General features: G+C 32.4%; 2 protein-coding genes across 7 annotated transcripts in view; one reads left to right on the plus strand and one right to left on the minus strand.

Annotated features, from left to right (window-relative positions):
* Window positions 1-27416, plus strand: part of LOC144852162 (protein YIF1B-A-like) — a 238405-nt gene that overhangs the window by 168497 nt on the left and 42492 nt on the right. The gene's annotated exons all lie outside the window — the stretch shown is intronic.
* LOC144852141 (signal-induced proliferation-associated 1-like protein 1) overlaps window positions 1-27416 on the minus strand; it is an 83239-nt gene that overhangs the window by 46149 nt on the left and 9674 nt on the right. For all 6 annotated transcript variants that reach the window (XM_078709878.1, XM_078709877.1, XM_078709876.1 and 3 more), the window contains exons 2-9: window positions 21292-22581; window positions 17702-17996; window positions 10656-10801; window positions 9813-10001; window positions 7605-7680; window positions 6194-6292; window positions 5145-5248; window positions 2966-3123 (exon numbers count right to left, since the gene is read on the minus strand). In XM_078709878.1, the coding sequence (XP_078566004.1) occupies window positions 2966-3123; window positions 5145-5248; window positions 6194-6292; window positions 7605-7680; window positions 9813-10001; window positions 10656-10801; window positions 17702-17996; window positions 21292-22533 (2309 nt within the window). In that variant the 5' untranslated portion in view covers window positions 22534-22581. The remainder of the gene's footprint in view (window positions 1-2965; window positions 3124-5144; window positions 5249-6193; window positions 6293-7604; window positions 7681-9812; window positions 10002-10655; window positions 10802-17701; window positions 17997-21291; window positions 22582-27416) is intronic.

The raw sequence follows: 27416 nt of genomic DNA on the forward strand, positions 1-27416 counted from the left end.
TAATAAGATAATCAAAGTTTGTTACTTTGGTTCACATAAAAATATGGCCATTTAAATTGGATATCATTTTCTGATTGAATCAGAATCATATGAATTATATAAATATTTATATAAGAAATTTGTCTAGTTGATATATCCAATGTTTATAATTGGACATTCACACTCATCAAAAGTTATGGTGAGATCATATTGCCTGTCTAGTCAAATTAACTCAACATAAGATAAGTGAATGTGACAACTATGTTGGCTAATAATGGAAACATAACAAACAGCTAATGTTACTTTTCTTGTAATGTAAATGTAATTATGTTACTGTTATTTGTTTTTAATTGGGGCCCTGGATACAATACTATATAGTAATGTACCCAGGGCCTCAAAATATTACTGTAGTAATGTACCCAGGGCCTCAAAATACTACTGTAGTAAGGTACCCAGGGCCTCAAAATAATACTGTATAGTAATGTACCCAGGGCCTCAAAATAATACTATATAGTAATGTACCCAGGGCCTCAAAATAATACTGTATAGTAATGTACCCAGGGTCTCAAAATACTACTGTAGTAATGTACCCAGGGCCTCAAAATACTACTGTAGTAATGTACCCAGGGCCTCAAAATAATACTATATAGTAATGTACCCAGGGCCTCAAAATAATACTGTATAGTAATGTACCCAGGGCCTCAAAATAATACTGTATAGTAATGTACCCAGGGCCTCAAAATACTACTGTAGTAATGTACCCAGGGCCTCAAAATAATACTATATAGTAATGTACCCAGGGCTTCAAAATACTACTGTAGTAATGTACCCAGGGCCTCAAAATACTGTACTACTGTAGTAATGTACACAGGGCCTCAAAAGAGACCAGTTTTTCTGACTGATTTCACCACCTTGATAATAAATATGAAATAACAACAATAATTATCTAAAAACAAACAAGTTATATTTGTTATCAAAATTATATTAATACAAATAATAGGGTAATAAAACTGAATCACACCATAAAGATTAATCATGCAAGATACAAGCTATTGGGTAAATGGTTGTGGACGATTTGAAAATGTTTATTACACATTTGTATGCAATAATGTTAAATGATGATATGTATGTTAAATGATGATATGTATGCGTTTGAAAGACAAGTCAAGCATACAAAAGAGACATCAGAAGACAATATTGTTGAATGTTGTATATGCATTGTGTACATACATTAGACATGATGTAATTGCATGGAATTGTCATTATAAAATGCACTATAACAATATTGTTGAATTATTATATGTATACATGGTATAAACTTACATAATAGAACCCTATTATGTGGACACATTTGGGACCCAAGAAAGTGTACCCTTTATAGGGGTTGGCTGTATTGTATATTGCACACTGTCCGTTTCCTAGGAAAGTGTCCTCTTAATAGCGATGTCCTTCAATAGGGATTCGCCGTAGTGTTGAAACACGAGTTTCAAGAGATAACAATTATTACAAGTAAAAGCTAGCTCAACCAAATTTATGTATTTTCTTTTACTCATTTTATCTAACCATGAACTTTTACACACATGTCATCTACTGTAACATGAGATGCGATGAAATAACTATACAATGCGAAGCAGCTGCCTACAGCATTCTGTACAATACGATCAAGCCAATTTACCGGACGATTAGCTCTCGAGAATAGAGGGAGCGGCTACTAAAGTGTGCACTAAGACAACGTGACGACAAGCCAATTAGTGATAATCTAAATTTTGTTTTAATGTGTCTTAAGGTGATTGTGTGATTTGACCTGTTAGTTCTGCGAAAAATACTATAAACACTATTTAGCTGAAGAACATAAAGATAGCCAAGATAAAATGAATCCAGTTATTAATCCACTTGTAAGATGATGTTTAAAGGATTGATAGAGATTAGATAAGGTAATTAATCTAATTTGGCTAACCCTTTAAGATCATATAGCAATACTTCTGATTATTCATGTTTTTGTATTAAATTAGATTAAATTTTAATGAGGCTAATAGCCACTATCTAGTAAATCTAATTAAAGACCGCTCTATTAACAACTTGACTCAGAAGAACAAAAAATACAGGTTACACTGGTAGTATGTAGTTGAAGTGATTCTAATAAAAGACCAAAGATTTAGTAAACCTAATATTAAGGCTTCTCTCCAATTAAAGACCTCACTAAATAAAAACTTGATCCAGAACTCAAAATACAAAAAAACTAAAAATTTATCATTTGAAATTTGTTTTGCAATTATTGTAAATAAATTTTAAAGGCAGTACTGATTACCAATTATATTTTGTAATGTTTTTCCAAAGTCAAAAACTGCTTTGCATTTATGACAATTTCTTTTGATACTTGCTGAGGAAAATTAATAAAACTGAAATTCTAAATACTACAGAAAATACAATTATTTTTTATTATTTTTTACATTTTCATTTAAATCTATCTAAAATCAAATAGATGCAATCATGATTATATAAGTAAAAATATCCTTGTCTTAATTTAAACTAACTACTTAAAGCGTTTTGATTTGTTTTTAGGTAAAAAACAAATTAACATTTTTAGTCAGAGGTATTAGAATAACATCATCAGATGTCAGCTTCGATAAAACCACTTTTCCCTAGAGTATAATATTTTCATTTACAATGAAATATTTCTGAGAAATGTATTGTTGTAAAGCCAACAAATTTGTATGCAATTATTTATGTATTGTGAATATTCCCATATGACAAATTAATTTCATGTTTGTACAAGTAACGATTCCTCCCTCATCATCTTTCCAACATTAAAGCTTATCTAAATACGTAAGGAGAGAATTGAGTGCTCTTACAAGTATCTCTATCATCAAACAGCCTTCAGAAATCATGAACTCCAAGTAAGCGTTAGCGCATACATGAGCAAAACCTGACCTATTTATCGTCTAATTTATCATCATCCATTGTATTGATGCTTAAATCTACTTACGAGTATCGCACGTTTTCCGTGTTAGGTTCATGTGCCCGCACGATGACAAACACGTGCTGGAAATGTGAACGAATCGTTATCGGTGAGAACGGCTTTGCCCCTGGTTCTTGAAAAATGATTGTGGCTATGTCGTTTCCTATATGTCTCTTTCTCAATAACTGTAACATAAATTTAAGTCAATGAGTTAAATAATTTCCACTGAATAATTTAAAACTAAATTAAATATATGTAAACTTCAATAAAGAAAGAACATACAGTATATTGCGAATTCAATAATTTTCAAGAATCTCTTACCATATATAAATAAATGTTAACATATTTTAGAGTAAAAGATGAATCAGTTTCTTTAATATGATCAAATACATCAAAACATAGAATTCTCAATATATGTTCTGTCCCTTTTAATTTTATTTTTGATAGACAGATTTCATTAGACATTGATAAACAACTGATAAATTAATCATATTGACAATATTTTCCTAATACAGTGGCGGATCCAGGATTTTGAAATAGGAATGGGCACAGGGCCTAAAAATGGACCAATGATGAAGGGCTGACCTTAATTGGATGTCCTATCTTTTTTATTACAATTTGTGAAATTTAGGGGTGCCGGGCCTGCTGCCCTCCTCCCCCTGGATCCGCCTCTGTTAAGAATGCTGTGGAAGAATAGACATTATTATATCTATAAAATTTAACATTTTTGTTTACCTTGATAATTATCAATACTATAGTAAACAACATGCATCACATAAAATTGTTTACAACTAATAAAACTATACAGTAGACTTGTCGCCAAATAAAGAAATATGGCGTTAATAAACTGGGTGGTTTTTTTTTCACACTACAGCAGTTTTATGGCAAAATGATGGACAAATAATGAGTAGTTTGTAAACATGAATATAGAACATTAACTACAACAATTCCCAATTGCTACTAGTATGAATGAGTAAGCATATCACCTGTTTTAAAAACTAAACCATATTTTAGTAACATGTAGAGTAGTACTCAATTTAATTCAACTTTATTTAACCACGGAGGCCCATGTTTGTTCTTCCCTGGGGCAGTTCATATACAAAATGCAATTTCAACAATATGTTCATTATATTATTTAAAAGTTTTAATGAAGTTTATATTTAAACAACTGAAGGGTCGTAGACAAGTGAATGTTAACACCAAGATTGTTCTATTCTAAATGCACCTTTATATGCAAGGCTACGTTATTTCTATTGTCTTAGGTACCTGTAAAGCCACGCCCCTATGAGGATACAATTAATCTGGAAATACTGAATTTTAATACATAGTTGGCATATAAAATATATAAAATATTATGCTTTATGGACTGTTCTTTCTGTATGTCATACATATGCCATGACATTAGATTCTAATATAAGCCCACCATATAAAGTCACTCTTTATTCTGGTATAATATATAAATAATATAAAATATCTGGTTGATAAGCCCACCCTTCAAGCTTCATGTTTAAGGCAGACATGACAAGGGGATATATTATTTGCTTTTTATGTTTGAATTTTGCTCAGTTTCTGAAAGCTTAATTTATTTTTCTATCAATAGTTGGTTCTTATAAACCAATCTAAATGGAATTTAATGACTTATTCTTTAAGATTATTATTATAGCTAATGTGAGTTATTTGAAAGCAAACTGGAATAAGAAGAAAACAAATAAACTAATATTCTCACTACCAAAAAAAATAAAAAATAAAATATGTGATAACCACATAATTATCAAGCAAATAGGCTCCTATTTAAATACTGTAAGCAAAATAAACAAACCTAATATCCAAACCAATTACATTGACAGCTTGGTCAATGATGAGCGACGCACAAGATCCAATTCATTAACATTGTTTTAATGAGGTTTATATTACCTTGTATATTATTGTATTAGTATTTTTAGAACGGAACAAGACTAATTAGCAACTAAAACTATAGAGCAAACTCTTAAAATGTAAATATACAAAAACAAATCAATCTAAAAATAAATATTGTAAACACAAATTTAAAATGGTTTATACATACTAAATGAATGCACTATAAGGTGACCTCTCAAGGAAAGTACATTTTTGAAATCTTTACTTTAATTAACCCTCGTTGTCCCCTTATTAGAGGTGTCCAAACAAAAAAAGAGGGGTTGTACTTTATAATAAATCTCTCTTTTACCTGTTGTTTGTTACTGTTGGAAAATGGAAGCATAGTTGATACATGGAACATAATCTCAATGTCTTGGTATGTGGCATATAAGGAATGTGTACCAGTGGAATCACCTGGAAAGATAAAAACAAACATTATTTTGTTTGGTCAATTATGTTGATTAGTATCACCTCTAGCATTCAACCAAAGTGACCGTGTTAACTTAATGGCCAAGACAATTTTAGCTTTCAAAGAAAATTTTCCATTTGTGGACACCACATGGCACAATGAAGAAGCAATTTAGTAGTGAGAAATTTAGGTCACATGAATGCAAGTAAAGTGAAATACTTGGGAGAAAATATTGAAGCATGCTCGACCTATTCCTCACTGCCATGTATGTCATGCTTGTGCCGTACTATTTGTGTGCCATGTTGGACACTGTTATCCCCAGTTGTAATAGAAAAGAATAATAATAATATGGCACATAAAAAGCGATGCGCATATAGTGAGTTAAATTAAAAAGATTACTCGACACATACTTTATAGTGCACTGTGCAAGCATTGTTTCTTCACAAAATATATAAATCGTCTGCGATTGTCATTTTGGGACCGTAGACAAATGGTGAACGTTTAATCAAACCAGTACAGTTTTGATAATGAATAGAATAGTGTATACTGAGCTTATATGCATGTACTGACTAATCGGTTGTATAAATTACTATTATCCTTCTTACTCCTGAGGATGATCAAAGTATACTGATTGAAACGTCGAGAAACTCAACAGTTCTTTTCAGAACATGTGGTGTACCGCAAACTTTATATCGACATATTATCCTTATGTTAATCGTCCCAAAATGAAAGCTTGCTAGTGTTGGAGCTAACAGTCACACCATGCCCAAGACATGCAGATTTGAGAGTAACAGTATGAATAGGTAGCTTAAAAATCAACAAATAACATTTTCAACCTTTCCTTTTGTTTAATATTATAATTCTTCTAATCATACTAGATAGAAAGGGCAAGGTAACTGAAGCGTATCTATCGTTCAATCACTGTCTAACATGGATACACCTTTACTTACACTTATTGTCCAATTGTGCTCTGAACTTTTCAAAATCCTTTAAGCGAACCTTCGTTCCAAGACAATCGAGAAACTCCTCAAATGCGGGACTTCCAAATTCTGGAAGATAAGAAAGTAAACAAAAATCAAAGTAAATAAATTACAAAATCTTGAAATCACACATAAATACAAGCTCACTAAAAAATACATCTGAATTTTACTTTTACTAATTTGGCATTCCTTCTTCAGTTTTTCTATCAACTTAATTAATTTAGTTTTGTTTTGTAAGAAAATAAACACTGGGCTTTAAATAATGTGTATGATTAAAAAAACTTCTCATTAAAAACAATCCACATACAAATTCGAAGATAAAATTGCACTAAAAAAACATAATTTAGATTTAGAAAGCCAGATGGTGAGTTATTAATCATTTTTTTAAAGATATTTTTTATTATAATTGATAAACACTTTCATTATAGACATCAGATAGATGGAAATACAAAATGAGTTTGGTTTAAAGGTGGCCTAGTTTTTATGATTTGTTGCCTCTATATTATGAATCCAAAAGCAATTTTGAAAACCTTGATAGACTATTATATATAATTTATGTGACATATTAAAATACTTGCTTCATTATTCATTTTCATTTTTTTTTTCATATTATTTTAATTCGTATGTACATATATATAGTAGTGGAGCCGTAACTTGGTGGTTAACGTGCTTGCCTTCCAATCCCAGGGTTCAATCCTGACCTAGTGCCAGGGTTGTAACTCACAAATCTTTCTACTCCACTCTCAAATGAGACTTAGTTTATAAGCATGATAAATTATTTTAAAAAATAGATTATCCATCCTGTAATTCCCAGCTGTAGGATGTGTATAAAATAAATGAATATATATATATATAACAAGCTCTTTATAAAATATATTTTTTTTTTAAACAATAAATAGTAAAACACAGTAGAAAGAATTTCATTTGGGACACACCATTGGGGTGGTTGAAAGGTGTCTCTTTAGTAGGGTTCCCCTTAGTAGGGTTCCCCTTAGTAGAGCTTTCCCTTAGTAGAGCTTTCCCTTAGTAGAGCTTTCCCTTAGTAGAGCTTTCCCTTAGTAGAGCTTTCCCTTAGTAGAGCTTTCCCTTAGTAGAGCTTTCCCTTAGTAGAGCTTTCCCTTAGTAGAGCTTTCCCTTAGTAGAGCTTCCCCTTAGTATGGCTTTCCCTAAGTATGGCTTAATTACCAGAAGATGTAGTATCTTCAAGATCAACTAATCAATTTAAGTCAGGTCTCGAACAAGCATGGTCCAATCACCCTCTAAAATTTGCACTGTATTTGAGATTTGATGTTATTCTCGACTCCGAATCCAGCAAATGCTGAGCTCCGGAAACAAGTAAGTAAACAACGGTATTCAAGAAAACATTAAATATGGACATTACCATTATTGTACATTTCTTCCTCTGTATTCTGATCTGCTTTGCAAAACAAAATTCCAATTTTATATTTCTTGCTTATCTGAAAAAATAAGAGATTTTGTTTATTTTACTTTGCAGTAAATATCAAAACATTTGTCGAAGTACTAGATAAGACATAAAAGCAAGAAAATAGTAGTTATTATAATTAATTAATTAATAATGATTAATTAAAATATTATTCCGGGATTTTTTAAATGGGGAGCACTACATTAATAATCTGTCAAAAATAGATTTAAATTAAAATAGTTAAAGATGTATTGTCACCCAAAAACATGAAAAATAGAGATTAATATCACTAACCATTGTCTGACAGACAATTTAGTATTGTTTGCTTTAAATTACATTTTTTTTAGGTAAATAAATTTTTTTTTTTCGCTCCAGTTTTTGGTAATTAGGTGATATTACAATTGTCACCTCACCTTTGTTCAACAAATATTTTAGGGGGACAATATATCTTTCATAATTCATTTTAGCTGTTAGTGTTAGGGAGCACTGTTCACACCTAGCATTACCCACCTGGGTCTGCTCAGGATTATGCCATTTGTATAGCCTTTTTACAACCAATTATGGGAAAAAACAGTGAAAATTAAATAAAGTTTTTTATTCCTATCATAAAATAACACCAATAATTATTTGTCAGCGAGAGATCAGGTTTATGTAATACATACGATACATTTGTATATAATATTCAGCTTCAATTTATATTACTGGTTTAATAGGACTGACGGAAAAACAATTAGCATCATATTACAATATATCAAAACAATAAAAAATTAAAAAGGCATTGCTACTGTAAACGACATGATTTCTTCTTTCAGAAATTCAATTTACGCAGCTTAGAGGGCTTAGAAAATCATTACGCAACGCTCAACAGCTTAATTTCCAATTTAGAGGACAAGCAGTCGTCCTAAAGGTCATGATATTTAAATATTTTCATAGTGCGGTTTACATCCTCTTATAAGTTAAGTAAGGAGGGTGCGTCGTGATAGGTTTTAGGGTATCAGAGTAATAAATATCAGGGATTATAATATCATTTAAGTATATGAGTCATACACTGACATAAGATATACATTATGAGGGTCACTATGAGCAAAAAAGATTTTATGTATTTACATATATATTACGAATAATGTTAATTATAGTGTTTCTCCCATGGACAGAAATAAGCACAAAATAGTATTACTGTATGGTCAGTATAATTCATTGTTTGAATATAATTTTACCTTCTAACTTAGGCTAAATTCGAACAAGATATTTCAAACCTAATTTTCCTTAAATTCAACACCCCAGTACCATGGGCCTATACTCTGTCATATATACAGTTTTAAAATGCATGGTACACGTAGACCAAGTTTATACACGTTCCCATACACATCCACCGCACAAATGCCAAATACATACATACATGGCCTGCTACACAAATGGTTACACTGTCACACATGGCCTGACACAAATGGCCTGCTACAAACATGGCTAAAATGTCACACATGGCATGCTACACTCTCTCACATGGCCTGACAAAAATGTCCTGCTACACACATGGCTACAATGTCACACATGGCCTGCTACACTGTCATACACGGACATGGTCTGCTACTTGACTGGATACAGACATGGCCCACTGCACATAAGGTCTGATTTAAATAAACCATTTATTGTGAGGGTGTGTGCGCAGTGTTTCAGACGTTGGACTACTGATCGTGAGATCGAGGTTCGAATCCAACTCCCGCCTTGTTTGTATCCGTAGGCAAGATACTTTAGTTACGTTTGCCTCTCTCCACCCAGGTGTATAAATGGGTACTCGGTTAGATCAAGACACAAATTGGGCTGATTACTAGCTGCATTATGGGAGTATGTTTCCATACATGTTTGATCCCAAAAAAATGACTGGGGTAATAATGTTCAGTGCTTAGAGGTTTCACAACATTAGATGCTATATAAATCCAGGATATTATATTATTATTAGTATCCAATTGTGAATTTTTTTAAAAAGCCATTATAAATATGAAAATATTAGAATAATCATTTGAAAAAAACGAAATACTATAAATGTAGTGATTGAGGAGCATATTCATTGTAAGACAAAATGTGTATAAATTGGAAGTTGAGTATTTGTTGTTAAAACTAGATGTTTTAATGTGTAAAAATCTAGGACAGAATTTATACACGTACTGCCTGTTCATCAATCTTCATTAAGTTGTCTATCATCTTCGGTGCGTTGGTTGCGAGTCTTAAACACGACAAATTAACGTCCGGTATAATAAATTCTAATACATCACGATGTGGTAGACTCCGTGATGTGTTGTGTTTCGATGAAGATGGAATCAATTCTTCTGATACACTTCCTCGCAAAACGGTAAGCTGAAACGAAAGATGATTTTTTTTTAATGGAAAGAAATGAAAAATTTAAAATATGAAAACTGTAAATATATATTGTATATATACTGAATATATACAAATAATGAATGTTTATCAGTTGAATGGGGCGATTATTTTCATGAAGGGTATGTTCAGTTCCATGGAGTTATGCTTTTGTATCGCAAGCAATGTCATATTATAATTAGCGTTGTAACAGCAAAGTGTTCAGACTCGCTTAACTAATGCTTTCGTTAGAAACTGAAGTGTCACCGATTTGGGCGAACCACTGGTATTTCAGGAGTAAATTTGATTGGTTGGAGGTGAAAATCGTTGATGCAAGACTTTCGTATCGTCCCTTAAGCTGTAGTGACGAACGAAAGATCAGTGTCATAAGGGGTGGCTTCCACTAATCTTTCCTGGTTCAGACCTATGGAGTTGTATGCCACGTACAATACGAAAGCATACTCGGTAGGTCTGAACATGCCCAAAGATTCACTGTTCTACTCAACAAGAGTAGTAGAAGTAGTGGTAGAATCTAGAGATTCCATCACGTAACAAACAATTTGGATCATTTCGTTACATTTGTACTGTACATATGAATCGTGTAATAGTAGAATTTCAATAGTTTAAAAGTAAAGTGACTGTTGTAAGACTTACTTCACTTGTTCTGACAATAACCCTATATTGATAGTGTGTCGTTTCTTTATTATCTGTTGAGTTGTCTTCTTCTTCTAGTTTTTCTCGCTTAATACTGATTGCCAATGGTCCAAGTTGATCATCAATCCCCAAATAGTTATGATGCTCTACAAAATAAGAATATAAAAATATGATGCTAAAGCAAGGTAGCTTTAAATTTGGATTTGGATTTCCATGAAAAAATATTGAATTACAAAGGCCAATAATCGACAAATAATAACAAGCTTTACATTTGCAACAACCAACAACCTAGGAGCAAGGCAATCTAACAACAGGACACTGAGTTCGCCTTGTTAAAATAGGAACTTGAAAGTCTTACAGTATGTCTGGCTGCGACAAATACCAACATTACTGTATACTACTACTATTACTACTATGTACATATTCTCTGTGGCACGCAGCGTCTGTTAAGGGGCATGGAACTGATCGTGTTGCAGCCACACATAAACCCTTTTATCTCCGAAGTTCAGCATCCTGTTGTTAGATTGCCCTGCTAGGAGCAAGCTATAGATAAATTTAATCGGTCGTCGCCTAGACCTAGAAATTAACATAGATGATGTATTTTGGTTCTCAGAATAAAAAAAATAACTAGGCATATAACATAAATGATGAACAATTGTCAATACATTAACCTAGATAATAAGAAATGGAGCAATGATGTATGTAAAACAGCCACAAAATATGCAATTAACAATATATTACATTTTTATGAGCAATATAAAAGCATAGTAGTAAAAATTACTGGCGCTTTCTATAAATGATTTAGGTCGTCAATTAAGTATTGCATTTATTATATTGCTACAGTATAAGTAAGTTTCTCTTGGGATATAAATTCAACAAAATAAACCCTTAATCCAAAGATAAGGCAACCTCAAATATACAGTATGCCTACCTCAAATATAATCTCACTCTATAATTTTTTAAGCTCACTTGATTATGAATAAAACTCCCATATATAACACTACTTTCTGTATACAGTACTGAAGATCCAGTCTCAAAGACAGGCCCACCTCAAATATAAAAGCCCACTATCAAATCTATACATTGCTATAATTTTAATGTAAACTGTAGCCAACCTGCCAATCTGACGGTCACTGTAGCGTTATCTATATTAAAAGAACCATGACTACAACTTCATAATGCATCTGTCATTACATGTTTTAACATTTACCACATGAAATGAATGCCTCATTTTCTTTATACACAACGCAATATTCTGAGAATAAATGCTGTAGAATTGTCCTGACATAGTTTACAACGCAACCTCAATGGACATATCCAATAAACTGACGAAGACATTGCTCTTGGCGACAGAGTTTGCAGATTTTATTGCAGTTGGCTATAAAAGAATGCATTTCATATCCTCATATCCATACATTTTAAGGCTATAAATCAATTCTACTACTTGTTCAGAAAAGATGCAGGCATATATTTGTACTAGGCCTAGTCAAAAGTGTGTGTTACGACGACCCATCAAAAGCCCTTACACTGTTACAGTACAACTAAGTTCTTCCATCACAAGTATAATGTTCTTTACACAAGGCCTAACGTTCTTACACAAGGTCTATCAAAGTTCTAATACACAAAGCCTAAAGTTCCTAAACTCAGCGTAAAGTTCCTAAACTCAGCCTAAAGTTCCTAAACTCAGCCTAAATTTCCTAAACTCAGCCTAAAGTTCCTAAACTCAGCCTAAAGTTCTATCACTCGGCCTAAACTTGTCTACATACAGAAAATAGTTCCTCAATAGTCAATATTATTCCAATAGCAAGATAAATTTACACCATCTGGCCAACTTTATAAAATGATTGGTAGCTTTTTAAAAAGACAGTGTGTAACACTTTCCCTTGAGTAAGCCAGCAAAATAAATTGCTTTGAGGTTTTACTCTGATGCTAATTTGGCCCACTGTTCTACAGTATTTGATTTACTGACCTCTAATGAAATGAATGTCAATCAACAAGGGTGATTGCATAGCTAATTTGAGGTATGATATAGCCTAATTTTTGTCACCTCCTACCTATTAGAATTGATAAATAGGTGCTGGTGGTAAGGTCATCTCTCCATACATATCAACACTTCAAACTGAAAGAATGGAGTTATTTACATGTAGCTAATTCTCATCACAGCACATACTTATAAGCCCCATTCCCTAAGTTTTTTAGATCTAATTTAAGGTCACAAACTACATTTAATGTAAAAATAAATACTATGGTCCTATTGAGATATCTTCTTTAAAGATGTATTGTCCCTTGAAACACAAAAAAATGAAGGTCAGAATATTCTAAATTTAAATTGGCCATATCAAAGTAATATTAAAGTTATTCACTTTAAGGCGAAAATTCGAGCCAAAACAACAATTTTACGTAATTAACAGCTAAATTAATTTGATTACATTTCGTCTGGAAAATCGTCGCGAGCGAAAGTAAACAAAGATTTCAAACCATGATTATACATTATGCATGATGCTAATTAGGATTGTTTACAACTCGTCACGGTTGAGAAGGTGTTTTCACACAGATCGCGAGGAAGTTTTATGATTATGCATACAGAGTAGTCAAATAAGCGCGTTGCATTATGAGATATGTTTTGATCGAAAACTCTGACTGGAAGTCAAAGTTATTTTTTTAACCAAAAAACGTCTGTATTTCAGTTAAATGATTTTTTTTTCGACAAATTTTTGGTGAAAGTTAATAACTATTATGATACTTCAAAATGACCCACTTTTTTTCGAAATCTTTTATTTTTTATTTTTTTGGAATTTGACAAAGGGACAATACATCTTTAAACATTCTTGCAACAATCCTGGCTACTGGGCTTCGATTCACATTACTGTATGTTGACTTTTTTGTCAATTATTTTTCGAGCAGCATTTTTTGTAAGAAATATTTCTTACTTTACAGTTATTATTAATGATTTATTTTTGTTTAATGTTTACTTTAAAACATATATTGTCTTTGGTCTATTGTTCGAAATATCATTTTTTTAAATAAATTAATTGTTCATTTACATTAGTTTACTGGTATACTAAAATGATTGTTACGTTTATGGTTTTAGTGAAAGTCAACACTCCAATAGTTACACCATACAAGCCTGACTTTTCACCAACTGGATTTTCTTACAATTATTAAAAGCTTAGTACATTGGAATTCCTGATTTTCAAGGGTCAGAGATTAACAGGAAAGAACGGCTAACTACAAACTGGTCATAAAAGTTGAAATGAAACTAAACAAGTGGTGAGAACAAAACCAATGGGTATTTAATTGGGTAAACAAAAATATCGGAATTGGGAGAGTTGATAATGTTGATGTACGATGCTTTATTTATTAAAGATGTATTGTCCCCAACAACATGAAAAATGACGATTAAATTAGACTTTGAATAGATTATTTTGTAGTTTTAATAAAGTTGTTCACTTCTGTAGAAAAACAAAACAGAAAAAATATTGTTTTCACTTATAAAATGACAAAATAAAAGGTTAAATTCAACAAAAATCCATTGGCTCGCAGCCAATTTGACTATTTTTGCTTTAAATTACAGCTTTTTCAGGTGAATAAATATTTTTTCAATCCAATTTTGTCCAAAGTGGATAACTATTATGTAACATTAAAATGGAATATTCAACAAAAAAATATTTAAGAATTATTTTTTCAGGGGACAAAACATCTTTAATTATCCTGATTTATAATTATATTAAATATCAATTCTTGTTGTATTCGTTCTATATTTAAATTACATAAGGTGCATCATTCAGGGACCACAGTGGAAATAAGTTGCTCTTTGTACTTTTCTGTGTTTTATTCTTAATTGATCCACTTCATCAACAGAATGAATAAATAAATAAATAAATAAATACAAGTTTGGATAGATTCTAAAATGAAATATTGTACAAAATTGCAATTGTAAATCAAAGAAAAAATGCATTTCTTAAATGATACAGTCATTATATATACTGATATTAATTTCAAATTTATATTATAAATATGCTGACATTTTCATTTCTAAACTCAAGTTCAAAATTCAACCAAATTAAATATAATTAAAGTGTAGAAACAGTAATATAATATTCAATTCATTCAATTCAAATTCATAAATGATCCTATAATTACTTGAATTTCATTTCAGAATAAAATTGAATAAAAGAAGTGATAACGTTGACGACTAACGCTTTGGGACAAAAGACAGCGATAAGGAAATCTATTTATGATGAACAAAAGAATAGTTTTTTTCAATACAAAACACTGCAAACTAGATTTTGATAAAGATGGCTATGAAAACAATGTTCTACAGAAAGTAGACAAAGCTTTGTTTTTACACATATTACAAATACTATAATTTCAATATGTTTTGTGATGTTAGATATGTACTGTAGGGCCCAAGCCTGTATGGAGGATTTTTATAGAGAATTGTTTTTAGTCGGGGTACCCGAGTCTAAGACTCTATTGGAGTAAAAAGTGCGATTTATAAAGTACTACTCCTTCCTTATTCGTTGTAGTATTGAGCTGGGATTTGGCATGAATATACTACATGGACATGTCCTCAAAGCTATAGAGCCGGATTTTTTAATTTCAAACCGGATGCAGCCATATGACGTCTCGAAGATGGTACCGTATAACCGTATTTGGTACCGAGGTTATTGATGTGTATGTGACGTCACATCCCGTCTTATGACGTCATTACAGCTTCTTTTGCTGTACCCCGAGTATCGCACATTCATGCTTGTTTCACTTAAGAGGCAAAACTGATCATACAACAGAAACTAGGCCTATTTTCTATCTATCATTTCTATAGGTAGTCTCTACAGTACTGTAGAAAGAAGAAAGGGCCAAGGGGTTTAATCGAACAATAAAAAAAACCCAGGCTACAGTATGGACTTGGGGTCTGTTTTATTTGCAACCAAATAACCATTGACAATGTTAAAATTCAATTCAAATTCTTTATTGAAACAAAGTAAACATTGTTGAATTTACAAATACTGCTTACTTACAGTATAGTAAAAACTAATTGATTGGATAGATTTTACTTTCTTCTGTTCAAAAATATTTTATTATTTAAAATAAATAATTGTTTTATTTCAAACTATGTAGAACAATGAACATATCAATTTTTAAAAATAAATAGAACAGGAAATGGTAAATTAGCCGAAAAGGGGATTTATGTGATTTTTTCCAATCATTATGTTACAGTCATCATCACAAACCTGTGGTATTATGAAATCAACCACAACAGTTGTGTAGTGTTGTGTAGAGATGTGTGTACAAGATCCCTAGGGAAGTGTTGTTAAGTTGGAGGAGTGATGATTAAAACTTCATGTACTGCAGGCTATAAAAAAACTGCTTCCGCTACAGAAGAAAATAATTACCAAAGACATTGTTAAGATTATGGACATGCGATTCTCTTGTATACTCTATCTCATAGCATAATTTATCTAGTGACAAAATCTGTAATAATACAGTGTCACTTATGCATCACATGTGGCACCTGTATTGTGTTCAGGATCAGGTAAGGTACTTATGATACAGGTGTCACATGTGATATTATGTGACACTGTAATATTACAGAATTTGCCTATGATACAGGAGAAATTAGTATAAAGAACCGATAATCAGCTATATTGGAAAGGAAGTATACTGTGTACAGTGTATATAATACAATTGTGTTTGGTTCATCGAAGATACTTGGGTATAAAATCATAGGAAACTGTTAGCTATTTTAATATTACAGTATTTTCACACAACTCTTGACATTTAAAGTGTTACTACGAAATGTATGACGTAGTTACTTCGGTCACTGCCTGATTATGCATTGCAACAAAATAAATGTGATTGGAATTTTACTTTATTTTTCCTTTCAAATTCATGATTTGTATCTGTGATTTTATGTAACGTACTAAAACTAACATATGTTTTTAAATAATCAACTATTTTGAAAGACACTGCAACTATATTTTATTACTGTATGAATCATGAATATGAAACTACAGAAAATGTCTTTGTTGGCAAAAAATAATTTCTGTGTCAAGCTACACACCTCAACAAGACAACGACCTTTATACAACAATTCATTAAACTTCAATTCTGATAACAAACGATTCAAAGATTTATCTACTAACTGTGAGTCTCCAGAGTGTATTGTATATACAGTAGAATCATTTCTGATTATAAAATTCACAAATATGAAACCCATTATTAACACTAAATAGAATCATCATTAGTATTTAATGGCCAATGTATAATAATATCTCAAAAATATAATTCTTTCTTTGAATTATTATCTGGAATCACCTGTTAGAATTTCTTGACAAAGGCAATCAATAACTGAAAGACAACTAAGGTTGCGGTTACACACAAAAGTATGAAAGCACAGATAATGCACTTTTACTATTTGCAGTAATAGCTAGGTCAGGCCAACATTACATGGGGGACAAAGGAAAGACCCAGAAACACAGTGTCAAATATCAATAGAGTATTCAACTTTGTTTCCAATACATATGATTTGCCCTAAATCTAAATAGATAAATCTTAATGTATTAAAGTTTGGGAGAGATAGAGATTCTTGGCACTTTATAGACAGTACTGTATGGTACAGTAAGAGGGTAGCATGATCTCGATGGCAGAAAAGAGGAAGATGATGATCAGTGAACACAGGTCGTAACATGGGTTGAGTGACCTCTTTCTTGATACTGAAATTGTAGCTTTGTGGTTAAAATGCATGCTTACCAATCCTAGAGACTAGGTTCAAATCACAATCTTAACAGCTTAACTTAGTCCAGGACATACCGGAAGGGAACTTACAGTATATGACTAGATTCCTGCATAACTTCCTATCTGCCATTGTGACAGCCAGTTCATCTCTCTGTATACCAGTATCCATCTCATAATCATCATCAAAATCTTACACAACTAAATCTAAAGTTTCTACCTATCCATGTTTTGCTTTAAAATTGTTGGCGTATCCATTGTGTTTAAAAATAAAAATGAAGGTTATTATTTTAAAAACGTATTCTTATTACCTTGTCCTTGGAAATATTTCCGATAGTAAAAAGCACCGTAATCAATATGCTCCAATAACGGTCCTCGTGAATAATTCCCTTTATTTCCAATTAAATTCTGTAAGTCTTTACCGCCCTCTACGATCCCACAATGCAGATAGCGTCTCATTGATCGACCAGTACGCGCTATGCTCACTTTACGTATCGTCTCTCCACCAATCTCGTTGGTAAAGCAAGGGCAACTGAGGACCAAGTCGTTTGACTTTCCATCACCATCTTCTAGTTCTTCAATCTCAAGTAAATTTTCCATACTTCCCTATATTTAAAAAGACAAATTCAAACATTTATTATGAACAAACGTCCCATGACAAGGGGTTTTTCATGGTTTTAAAACATAATATTTCTCTCCTTGATCACTTCACAGGAATGTGTCCCCTTAATAGAGGTGTCCCCTGAATAGGAATTGATTGTTTTGTGAAAAAAATATATTGTTCTTTCATTGTACAGGAAAGTGTAACCTTAATAGGGGTGTCCCAGGGAGTAATTTTACTATTAAAACGCACATTAAAAAAAGACTAGTTTTTACCAGTAAAAAATTATTATAGTATTGTTCTAATGCGAACTGACATTCTAAATTTCATGCTTCTAACCCAATTTGAAGTATCAGTCTCCTTTTCTTTCTTTTTTTTAGCTATGAGCCTTACTTAAATGTATAGTCTGTCTGAAACGACCCTGTCTGAACGGCCCTAACTAGCTGTTAATACTAGTCAACAAACAAATAACAGTGGATCTTAATAAACAACGCATGACAAATAAGGCTTTGTTTAACATGGGTGTAAAGTCTACTATCAGAAAATAACTCTCTTGTTTAGTTTTGGCATTTGAAATACATTTATTTATCAGTATTGTAAGTGTATGTCCACATTTGTTGTTAATTTTCTTTAAATTATAGATTATAATTTTAAAATTGACGCAAACAATTTAATGAATACTGGTGCAGATTAATTATACATTTGAAACGGCTGTACAGTATATCAATTACACATTATTATTCTCAGATGATCTATATAGTATAAAACATATGGAAACTCTTGTTTAGTGTTTAGTTGTTCATTTTCAGGAAAATACACAGCAGTCAGTACTTGTATTATTTCAATGAAGTACTGTGTAATAAATTATTTCCTAAAAACTAACTGAAGTACCATTCAACTTCCTTTGATGTTCTCTTTTGTAACTTTCATAAACATTCCTAATCATTAGAAAGTCCTTGAACCACTCTGAATATTATATCTGTACTAATTTAATTATCAAAACTGAAACAGCAATTACCTACTAGTACTGTTTCAGTGGTATCAATACTTCTATATTCAGCATAATTCATTTTAAGATAGCTATCATTTAATTTTATTGTAATTATTTCATTCATACTGTATGATACTACACATTTACAGTAGTCATGCAAGATAGAATGATAAATAAAGATTACTATTTATACTACCGTTTGTAGCTAAACAGCTTTATTTCAAATTTTGTGTAATGGTCAATTTTACTGACGAGCGGTAACGGTAAGCGGACAACAAAAATATAAAATGTTATTTCTTATGACCATTTACACAAAACGCAGATCAGACAGGCAGTTGAGCGGAAAACAGCTCAGGATAGATACAGATTCTCTTGTATGTGGGATCGTGTGGTTTTTTCTCTTACCATTACCGCTCATCTGGCCTTAAAGGATCATGTCAAAATTATTATATAATGTTTTTTATCAGCAATTATTATTAATAGGGGGAAAAAGTACAGTAGAATAATTTTGACATGATCCCTATGGTTACAGTACAGTAGGTACTGTAGGATGGCGAAAGATAATACTTTAATAGCTGAAAATGCAAAATTAAAGTACGGTACTGTATCAGTGTAACTAAAATAAAGATATGTGTACTACTAGTACTATACGGTATTTAATCGGTTCTTGTTTGTGGTTATTTTAAAAACGATTAATTTCTGTACTGTGTTTTTATTCATAATATTTGTTGTTATTAATACCTAAAAACTGACTTGCAAATTTTAGGGCTAAAGAAGAATGAGAGGAAAGTATGACAGCTTCCTATGATAAGAAAACAAAGTTAACTAATGTAAAGCAACAATAGTGTAAAAAGTTATGTTTCTTGGTAAAACTAACCATTGTCATCAAAAGTCAAAATAAAAACCAAACTGTATTAATGGCCTTGGTTATTAAAGTTAATGGTGTGGTTAAATTAAACATTTTTCAAGTCCAATGTGAACAAGCCTATTATGAATCTTATTTTTGGTGATATCCCAATTTACATTCTGAGTTGTGCAGGCCTACAGTAAAGCCAACAAATGCTGTAATTCTGTTGTGCTTCATTGGCCTTTTCACAAGGCAATCTAACAACAGGACACTGAGCTCGCCTTGCCAAGATAGGAACCCGTAACAGTCCTTTGATCTTGTGTCTGGCTGCGACAAATACCAACAGTACTGTACTGGGTACATTCCCTTTGGCACGCAGTGTCTGTTTTGGGGCATGGAACTGATCGTGTCGCACCCACAGATAAACCCTTTGATCTCCGGAGCTCAGCATCCTGTTATTAGATCGCCTTGATCTGAAGCAAGTAAAGTTGACAGACAGTTCAATCATTGGTACAAAAGATCAGAAATCTATTTTTAGAAAATATGCTTCATTGACAGGTGGCATGAATCTATAACGTCCTCGTCCTCAACTCTATCATTGTTACAAAAATTCTAATAAACACTACAATTGCATGTATTGTTATTCCCCAGCCACTTTTATTTTTTACAGTTTAAGCAAAATAGCCTTAGCCCTGCTAACACCCTGACCCCTACAGCTTAAGAACAATGTATTACGTCCCTTTGAGGTGTGAATTAACGCAGTATTGCTTTCACTAGTTTGAAAGCCACGCTTCTTCAATAATAGCATACATTAATCCTGTGAGTGCATCGGACATATGGTTTATCTATAAGGGCAATATGCTATGGAAATATTAATGACATGTTGCCAATGCTCTGCATTTAAATTCTTCATGTTATTATAAATATTAATTTATAATTGGATGAGTGCAGAACAAGCATTATGCAAATTAGTTTTTTTACTATAAAAAAGAAATTTATACTGTAATCTAATCTAAATAACAATTTTCTAACATGAATAAAAATGTTCTGTTTGTAATGTTTACAGTAGCCTATTTTAATTGGTCAAATGTTTTTCCCCTACTGACATGAATTGTACTCGGCAGTGGGTTTGGGTGGGACTTAAATTCACAACCTCCAGAATACACAACAACAGTGGTGTTGAGAGTCTACGAGTGCCACTTACCTAAAGCGAAAACAGCTCCAGGGGCCAACCCTTGCTCTACCCCGGAGAGAGCATATGGTATGAAAAGTTTAAAGTGCCTAAGCACTCCTTCACCATAACATATTATTTGTCAACCACACCCTCAGGTGGGCACACCCTCATGTGGTTACACCCCAACGTACCATCATCATCAGTTCATACATCTAGCCCACCTAGCTAGAGTTAGATTGAGCAGTCTATTCTGTACTGTGTCAGTAAAATAAGTTGTTTTGAACTCACCTGAGGTGTCGCAGTGGAAGCCGCAGAAGCCCCAGTTGCTGTATTTTTCCTCCGTAAAAGTGAATCCCTTTTCCCGATCAAGTCCGATAAATCCACACACATACTTTGCATATCGTAATGAGAAAACGCTTTTCTACCAACTCTAGTATCAACCTCAATTTCACTAATATCACTGCTTCTAGTCCTTTCTGAACTTTCTGATTTAGTACCACGGATTTTCTTAAGAAACGATGACTCCCCGCCAGTTACCGATTTTGATCGTCCTTTAACTTTTTCCCTTTTGAATTGTGCTCTACGTTTTTGTTGCGGACTTAAAACATTTTCAGCATCTGGTACGTCCTTTTCATGTTGTTTAGTAGTGACTTTCTCAACTGGAGTTGCTTGGGGTTTAAAACTTTGCGGTGGGGGAGGGTTTTGTTGCAACTGTGGATGACCTTTGCCTTGTAAAAGTTCTTGAAATGATGGCGGAGCTGGACTCCTTTGGTCATTTTCCGTTTTCAAGTCTTGTAACATTTGGAAAAAACTATCACCACTGTGACTCTGAACATCTATGGAAGAAGTACTCCCATAATCCCTTGCACGCGAGGAAAACAAGTTCACATTTGCGTCGTGTCCGTCAATCGTGGAATTGCTTGAACTTTTTCGAATTGGATAAAACAAACTCTTATTTTCAGAACGCGACAAGGCTTTTAAATTAGCTGGGGTCAATGCATTACCGCCATCGCCTTTCTCGTGAATCGCAAGCTTAGGATTTCTCCTAAGGAAAGACGGTGACCCACGTCTCCGTCTATCATCGGTAAACCGTTCCACTCTCTCTCTTACTGACGGTCTTGGTGTATGACCAGAGTTTCTTAATTCATGGTGTCTTTTGAATTCATTTTTTCTACTAGGTAGATCGTCTAACATAACATAATCCAAATTTACTGGTGTTGCTCTGAATTCTCCAGATGACATCATTCTATTATTAGCCTCGTTCCCAGGAGTGTTATCGTTCTGTCGGTTAAGTCTATCTAAGCTTCCACCGTGGACAACTTGAACTTCTGGCCCTGTGCTACTTTTTGACAATGAATTTTCATCGGCAGGGTCAACAATAGGTTGTTCATTATCTTTCAAAACAGTGTTGTGATAGTAATCCGCAGCTTTTTGAGCCCTCTGTCGTATCTCATCACGCAGGTATGGGTAATTTTTACGCTCACGGTTCCCGTGCACATATGTAGTTGAACTTTCCGCTCGCCCACTCATAGTCTATAGCATTTTAAACTGAATCATAACATTACATCAAATCTGTACCTGAAAGAAAGTAATAATACAAAGTATTTAGCAAAATATTATTTTTTTTTAAATATCAAATAGAGGTAATGGAAGTTTTAATAACTATTCATACATGATTTTATACCATCACACACTTTTACACATTCAACCAGGTCACAATTCATACCATTGTTAAAGCTCGGTTTTAACAACAAGTATTTTTTGCCAATCTTCGTACTTGGTCAGAACTTTATACACTGCCTACCAATTCACAAGGCAGACTCTGGTACTACTGTATAGCTGAATTATTGAACCTTTCAAACTTAATAAATCTATTAAATGTGCTGATCCTCGCAAATTCTGTGTCTAGATACAATTACCAGTAGTGCAGAGCTTTGAGACTTTTGTTTTGCGCTTTATAAATTTAAAACCAACCATTACAACATCAGTGATCCTTATACTGTAAATGCGCAACCAATCTACAATACAAGAAGTAGCCGTTTGAAGAGTATTACCTGTATAGTTCAACAACACTATAAGCACGCCAGTATTAAAGTCTATAACGAAATTAAAATTGTTGGAATTTTATATTGTTTTTCAAGATGACAGACAAAAATAAATATAAACCCCTATGTCATGGAATTTTTAGAAATGGTAAAATACCATCAATAATAATTTCCTGTATTGCTGTATAGAACACTTCACCTTGGTGTTTGAAAACCACAATCTATTATAGTTGTCATCATGCAATAACTATCTACTGTATATAGTCGTACACTACTTCATCTGGGGATACAGGGGTACACTAAATAGGTGGGTAAGTAGATTTACTCTCAAGCCCCTTCCCTTTATACTTTTTCAGTTGTGAAAACAAATCCTTGTGGAAATTGTATTTGGGTACAGTATACTGTACTGTAGACTAAAGCTCTGTCTACACTATCAAACTTTATGTGAAAAAAAGTGTGATGTGCCCATATACTGTATGGACATGATGATGTCATATCACTACCAAATTTGGGCATATTACTACCATTTTTGGGCACATCACACATTTTTATTTAAACTAGTTTGATAGTGTAGACAGAGCTTAACACACAACAATGGGCTTGTATCCATTGAAAAATCCCAAAACAACGGTGTTCTTTGAAATTGGTTTTGGTAGTTTGTTTACTGAAACCGCAATTATGTTATAGCTTAAAATAACGCAATAAAAATCAAAGTTTGTGGGGGTTTTTTTTGTGTGTGTGTACCCTAAAAATAACGGTTTAAACCTGCTAAAAAGAAATAGGCAGTATGAAAGAACTCTATGCTATAGTGTACAGTAAGAAAGCGGAAAAAATGTTTTTATTCATCCAGTCTACATACAAATACATTTATGATATATAGAAACCAAGAGAGTTACTATTTGTAAACAAGATTCAGTAACTACAACACTACACATGATTTATATCCCTCTTGTAGAAGTACTGTATTTAAGTACACATTTCAGGAAATAATAAATCAAGAATTTAAGACATGATTCATATGAATGGAATTATATTTCAACAGATTACAAATAAACAAAATTATTATTTCCTTCTTGGTTGGACATCCTACTAAAATTCATATTTTTGCAATTTCATATTTCAAAATCTGGGTTACCGGTTCTATATAATATACAGGGCCTACATGATAAATATTTTGTATAGACTTTCATATGCTGGGATGTACCTAAAAGAAGGTGGATGTAAACAAGTTAAGGGCGTGTAGGAAAAATGGGTGGGTAGGATATTGAAATTAAAGTAGGCTGGGTGAAAGTTTGATTAGTCCATCCACCTCCACCTAGCACAGTAATGTACATCCTTGCCTTGCATACTGTACAATACTTTTGTTTAAAGACAATGTCAACATTATTTGATTGCAGTTTACTGCAGTAAATTTACTGTACTCTTATGAAATTATTTAGCATTATTTTTTCGGTAATCATGTACACACTGTTTATTACAGTGACTGCCTCATAAAAATAAAAAGGTATTGCAGAACTGAAAGTTAGTTAAACTGCAATGATGACTGTAGAATAATTTTAAACGATCCCTTACATAAACCATGCACATATTGTCCATCCTTTCTTAACAATTTCACAAAAAAAGTTAACAAAATTTCTCAATAATTTAAAAAGGCATGGACAATTTTCATAAGCATTTTATTAATAATAATTTGAGACAAAAGTATTAAACATGCTGGCATTAAACTACCTTGAAACTATGGCATCAACCCAATCATTCCTAGTAAAATGTCCATAATAATATCGTGCTACAATTCCATAACAAATATTTATAATATTGCTGGCATCATTTCTTTTCCATATTTTCCATCAGTATAGTAAGAGTCAAACTAACAGTTTAATAGTATAGTCATTGTGTTATTGCAGTATAAATAATAAACATTCATTTTCTACTCACAAAATGTTGTTTTAAAGGCAATTGTGATATTGCATAAATAAAATCATCATGTTTTCAAACTGAAACCGTTGTAACACAAAGGGTACAGTACTTTTAAAAAATACAAACATTTCAAAATTCACTTTCTATTTTCCCAATTTACTCTCACTCATACGCTTTTTGTTTCAATTGATTTTTAATTTTAAGATCATTCTTGTTTGTTTGTCTTGTCTATTTACTTGTAAACATAGAGCAGCAATTACTTTCTAAAAACTACAAAAGTATTGTAAAATTTAAACGGCTAAACAAAAAATAATGTTAGTTTTGAAGGTGATGAAATTTTGCTTTGGTAAAAAGATGGGACACTCTCTTACTACTTTTGTCAGTCAACTAATCATTATCTGTGTGAGAATGTAGTACATGTTTTTCACAGCCCAGTTACTGATGTACTGTATCGCTCTCAATACAAGAAATAACGTTTGTGTGACATTGGTTGGCGACAAGATGGTGAACGCCACAATCTAGTGTTCAAGTCCAGAATTAATTGAGAATTTATTAAGTGAGAATGTAGAAGTTGTTTCTCAGGACCTTAATGCATAATAAATGTTTAACGAGAAATAGCGCTTGTGCAAAATTGGTTGGTACATAACAAGATAGAGCAGTCTAAACTCTAGACTCTATACTGATGGAAAATATGGAAAAGTTAGGATGTAGAAGTTGTTTCTCAGGACCTTAATGCATAATAATTGTTTAATGAGAAATAGCGCTAGTGCAAACATTGGTTGGTACAACAAGATAGCTCAGTCTAAACTCTAGACTCTATATTTTTGTCAGAATCAATCATCAGTGAGAAGAATGTAAGCAATTTCTCAGGTAGTTGTTCATCTCAACAACCGTGATGCACTACAATACTATTATGATGATGGACTGTATTGTAAAGTAGACAGTGATGTACTTATAAACATCATGCTTACAAACCAGTAATGCTCACTGTTAATCCTTTAATGGTCGATTTTAACACTGAATGTCAAATTCGACATGTGTGCATAAATTCTCAGCTTTGTGATCTTTTATTTAATACGAAGATATCAAACACTGTTCTGAAGAAGAAAAACTGTAATCTGGTAATCTTACACGCCATTTTAAATGAGCTTTAACCAGTTTATAAATTCTTGAGGACTCAGAAAGTATTAAATCAACTGAAGTCACAAATAGTTTTCAACAATTATACGTTTTTATTAAGAAACTTTCACTAGATGTACTATAGTAACCACTGATGGACAATGGAAAGCTAGTACTGTACAATTTGTTTTATTATTAATCAGTATAATAAAAAGATTTTTCATATATCACGTTCACATGGTCTTTATTGCGTATCAATAACAAACAAAAAGTAATTGATGGATTAAATTGGGAAGCAAGAAAACAAGTATGTGTTGTGAGTAGAATTTAATTTGGCAGAAATGGTAGCAAACAAGCCTAATCATAATCAACAATCAGTACTGCGAGGGCGGTCATAAATAAATGCAGTTCAGCCATTTTCTTTCTCATTTCAATCCTGATCGGTTCGAGAGTGGATTCCACTCGCTATTGGTCAGACATGTGAGTGAGACATGGACAATAGAATGAAGATAACTTTGGTGATGACATCTTTCAAAAAAGGTTTTGGCTTAGTTAGACCTTCTACTGATGATGATACCATTTTTATGAGACTGTTTAGCTACCTACAGTACCAATAAAAATATTTTGTTTGTGTTATTTTTTATGAATGCCAAGACTTACTAACTGACCCTAAAGTCACCTTTTAAAATTAGGTTAGATTAGTTAAATGAAATTGTTTCTTTTGTTATAAAGTTGATATCAATTTCAAGGTTGAGCAGTCCATATTTTTTGGTTAATGATAGAAAAGACAAACCTTCAGTCTAGCCTATGGCTTAACCAAAGATTGTATTTTTATCAGTAGGGTGTAGTTTGGGTTTTTTATTTTAACATTCCTGAACCTTCTGCACAGTACAGGTAGCCTAGCCTATGGCTTAAGTAATAATAACCTCATTTGTTGTACTTTTATACCTACAGTACATTAACAAGACTAGAGAAATTGCAATACTATGTACTGTACAGTAGTACAAATAAAAAAAATGTATGGGAAAGTTGAGTTGACTTGATATACACGAAAATAAAAACTAAACATAGTGGTGCCATTAACTGCTGCTGAATGAATATGCAATTTTGTGGCCAAAAAAAACTATTTAAAGTCTTTGGTAAGGAAACAAAAGATCCTTAACAAAAAATTCTTTTTTCTTTTTTGGATAAAACATAGTTTATAAATTCAGGTTATAATAATTATGAGATTTTAATTGTATCCATTTTTTAAAATTTAATTTCAATTGCGTCCAACATCAAGCACTCAATTACTGTACAGGATAGTGAACAACTTTAATGGGGGTACAGTAC

The sequence above is a fragment of the Antedon bifida genome, chromosome 9 (assembly GCF_963402885.1).
Source record: "Antedon bifida chromosome 9, ecAntBifi1.1, whole genome shotgun sequence".
NCBI classification, from domain to species: Eukaryota; Metazoa; Echinodermata; class Crinoidea; order Comatulida; family Antedonidae; genus Antedon; species Antedon bifida.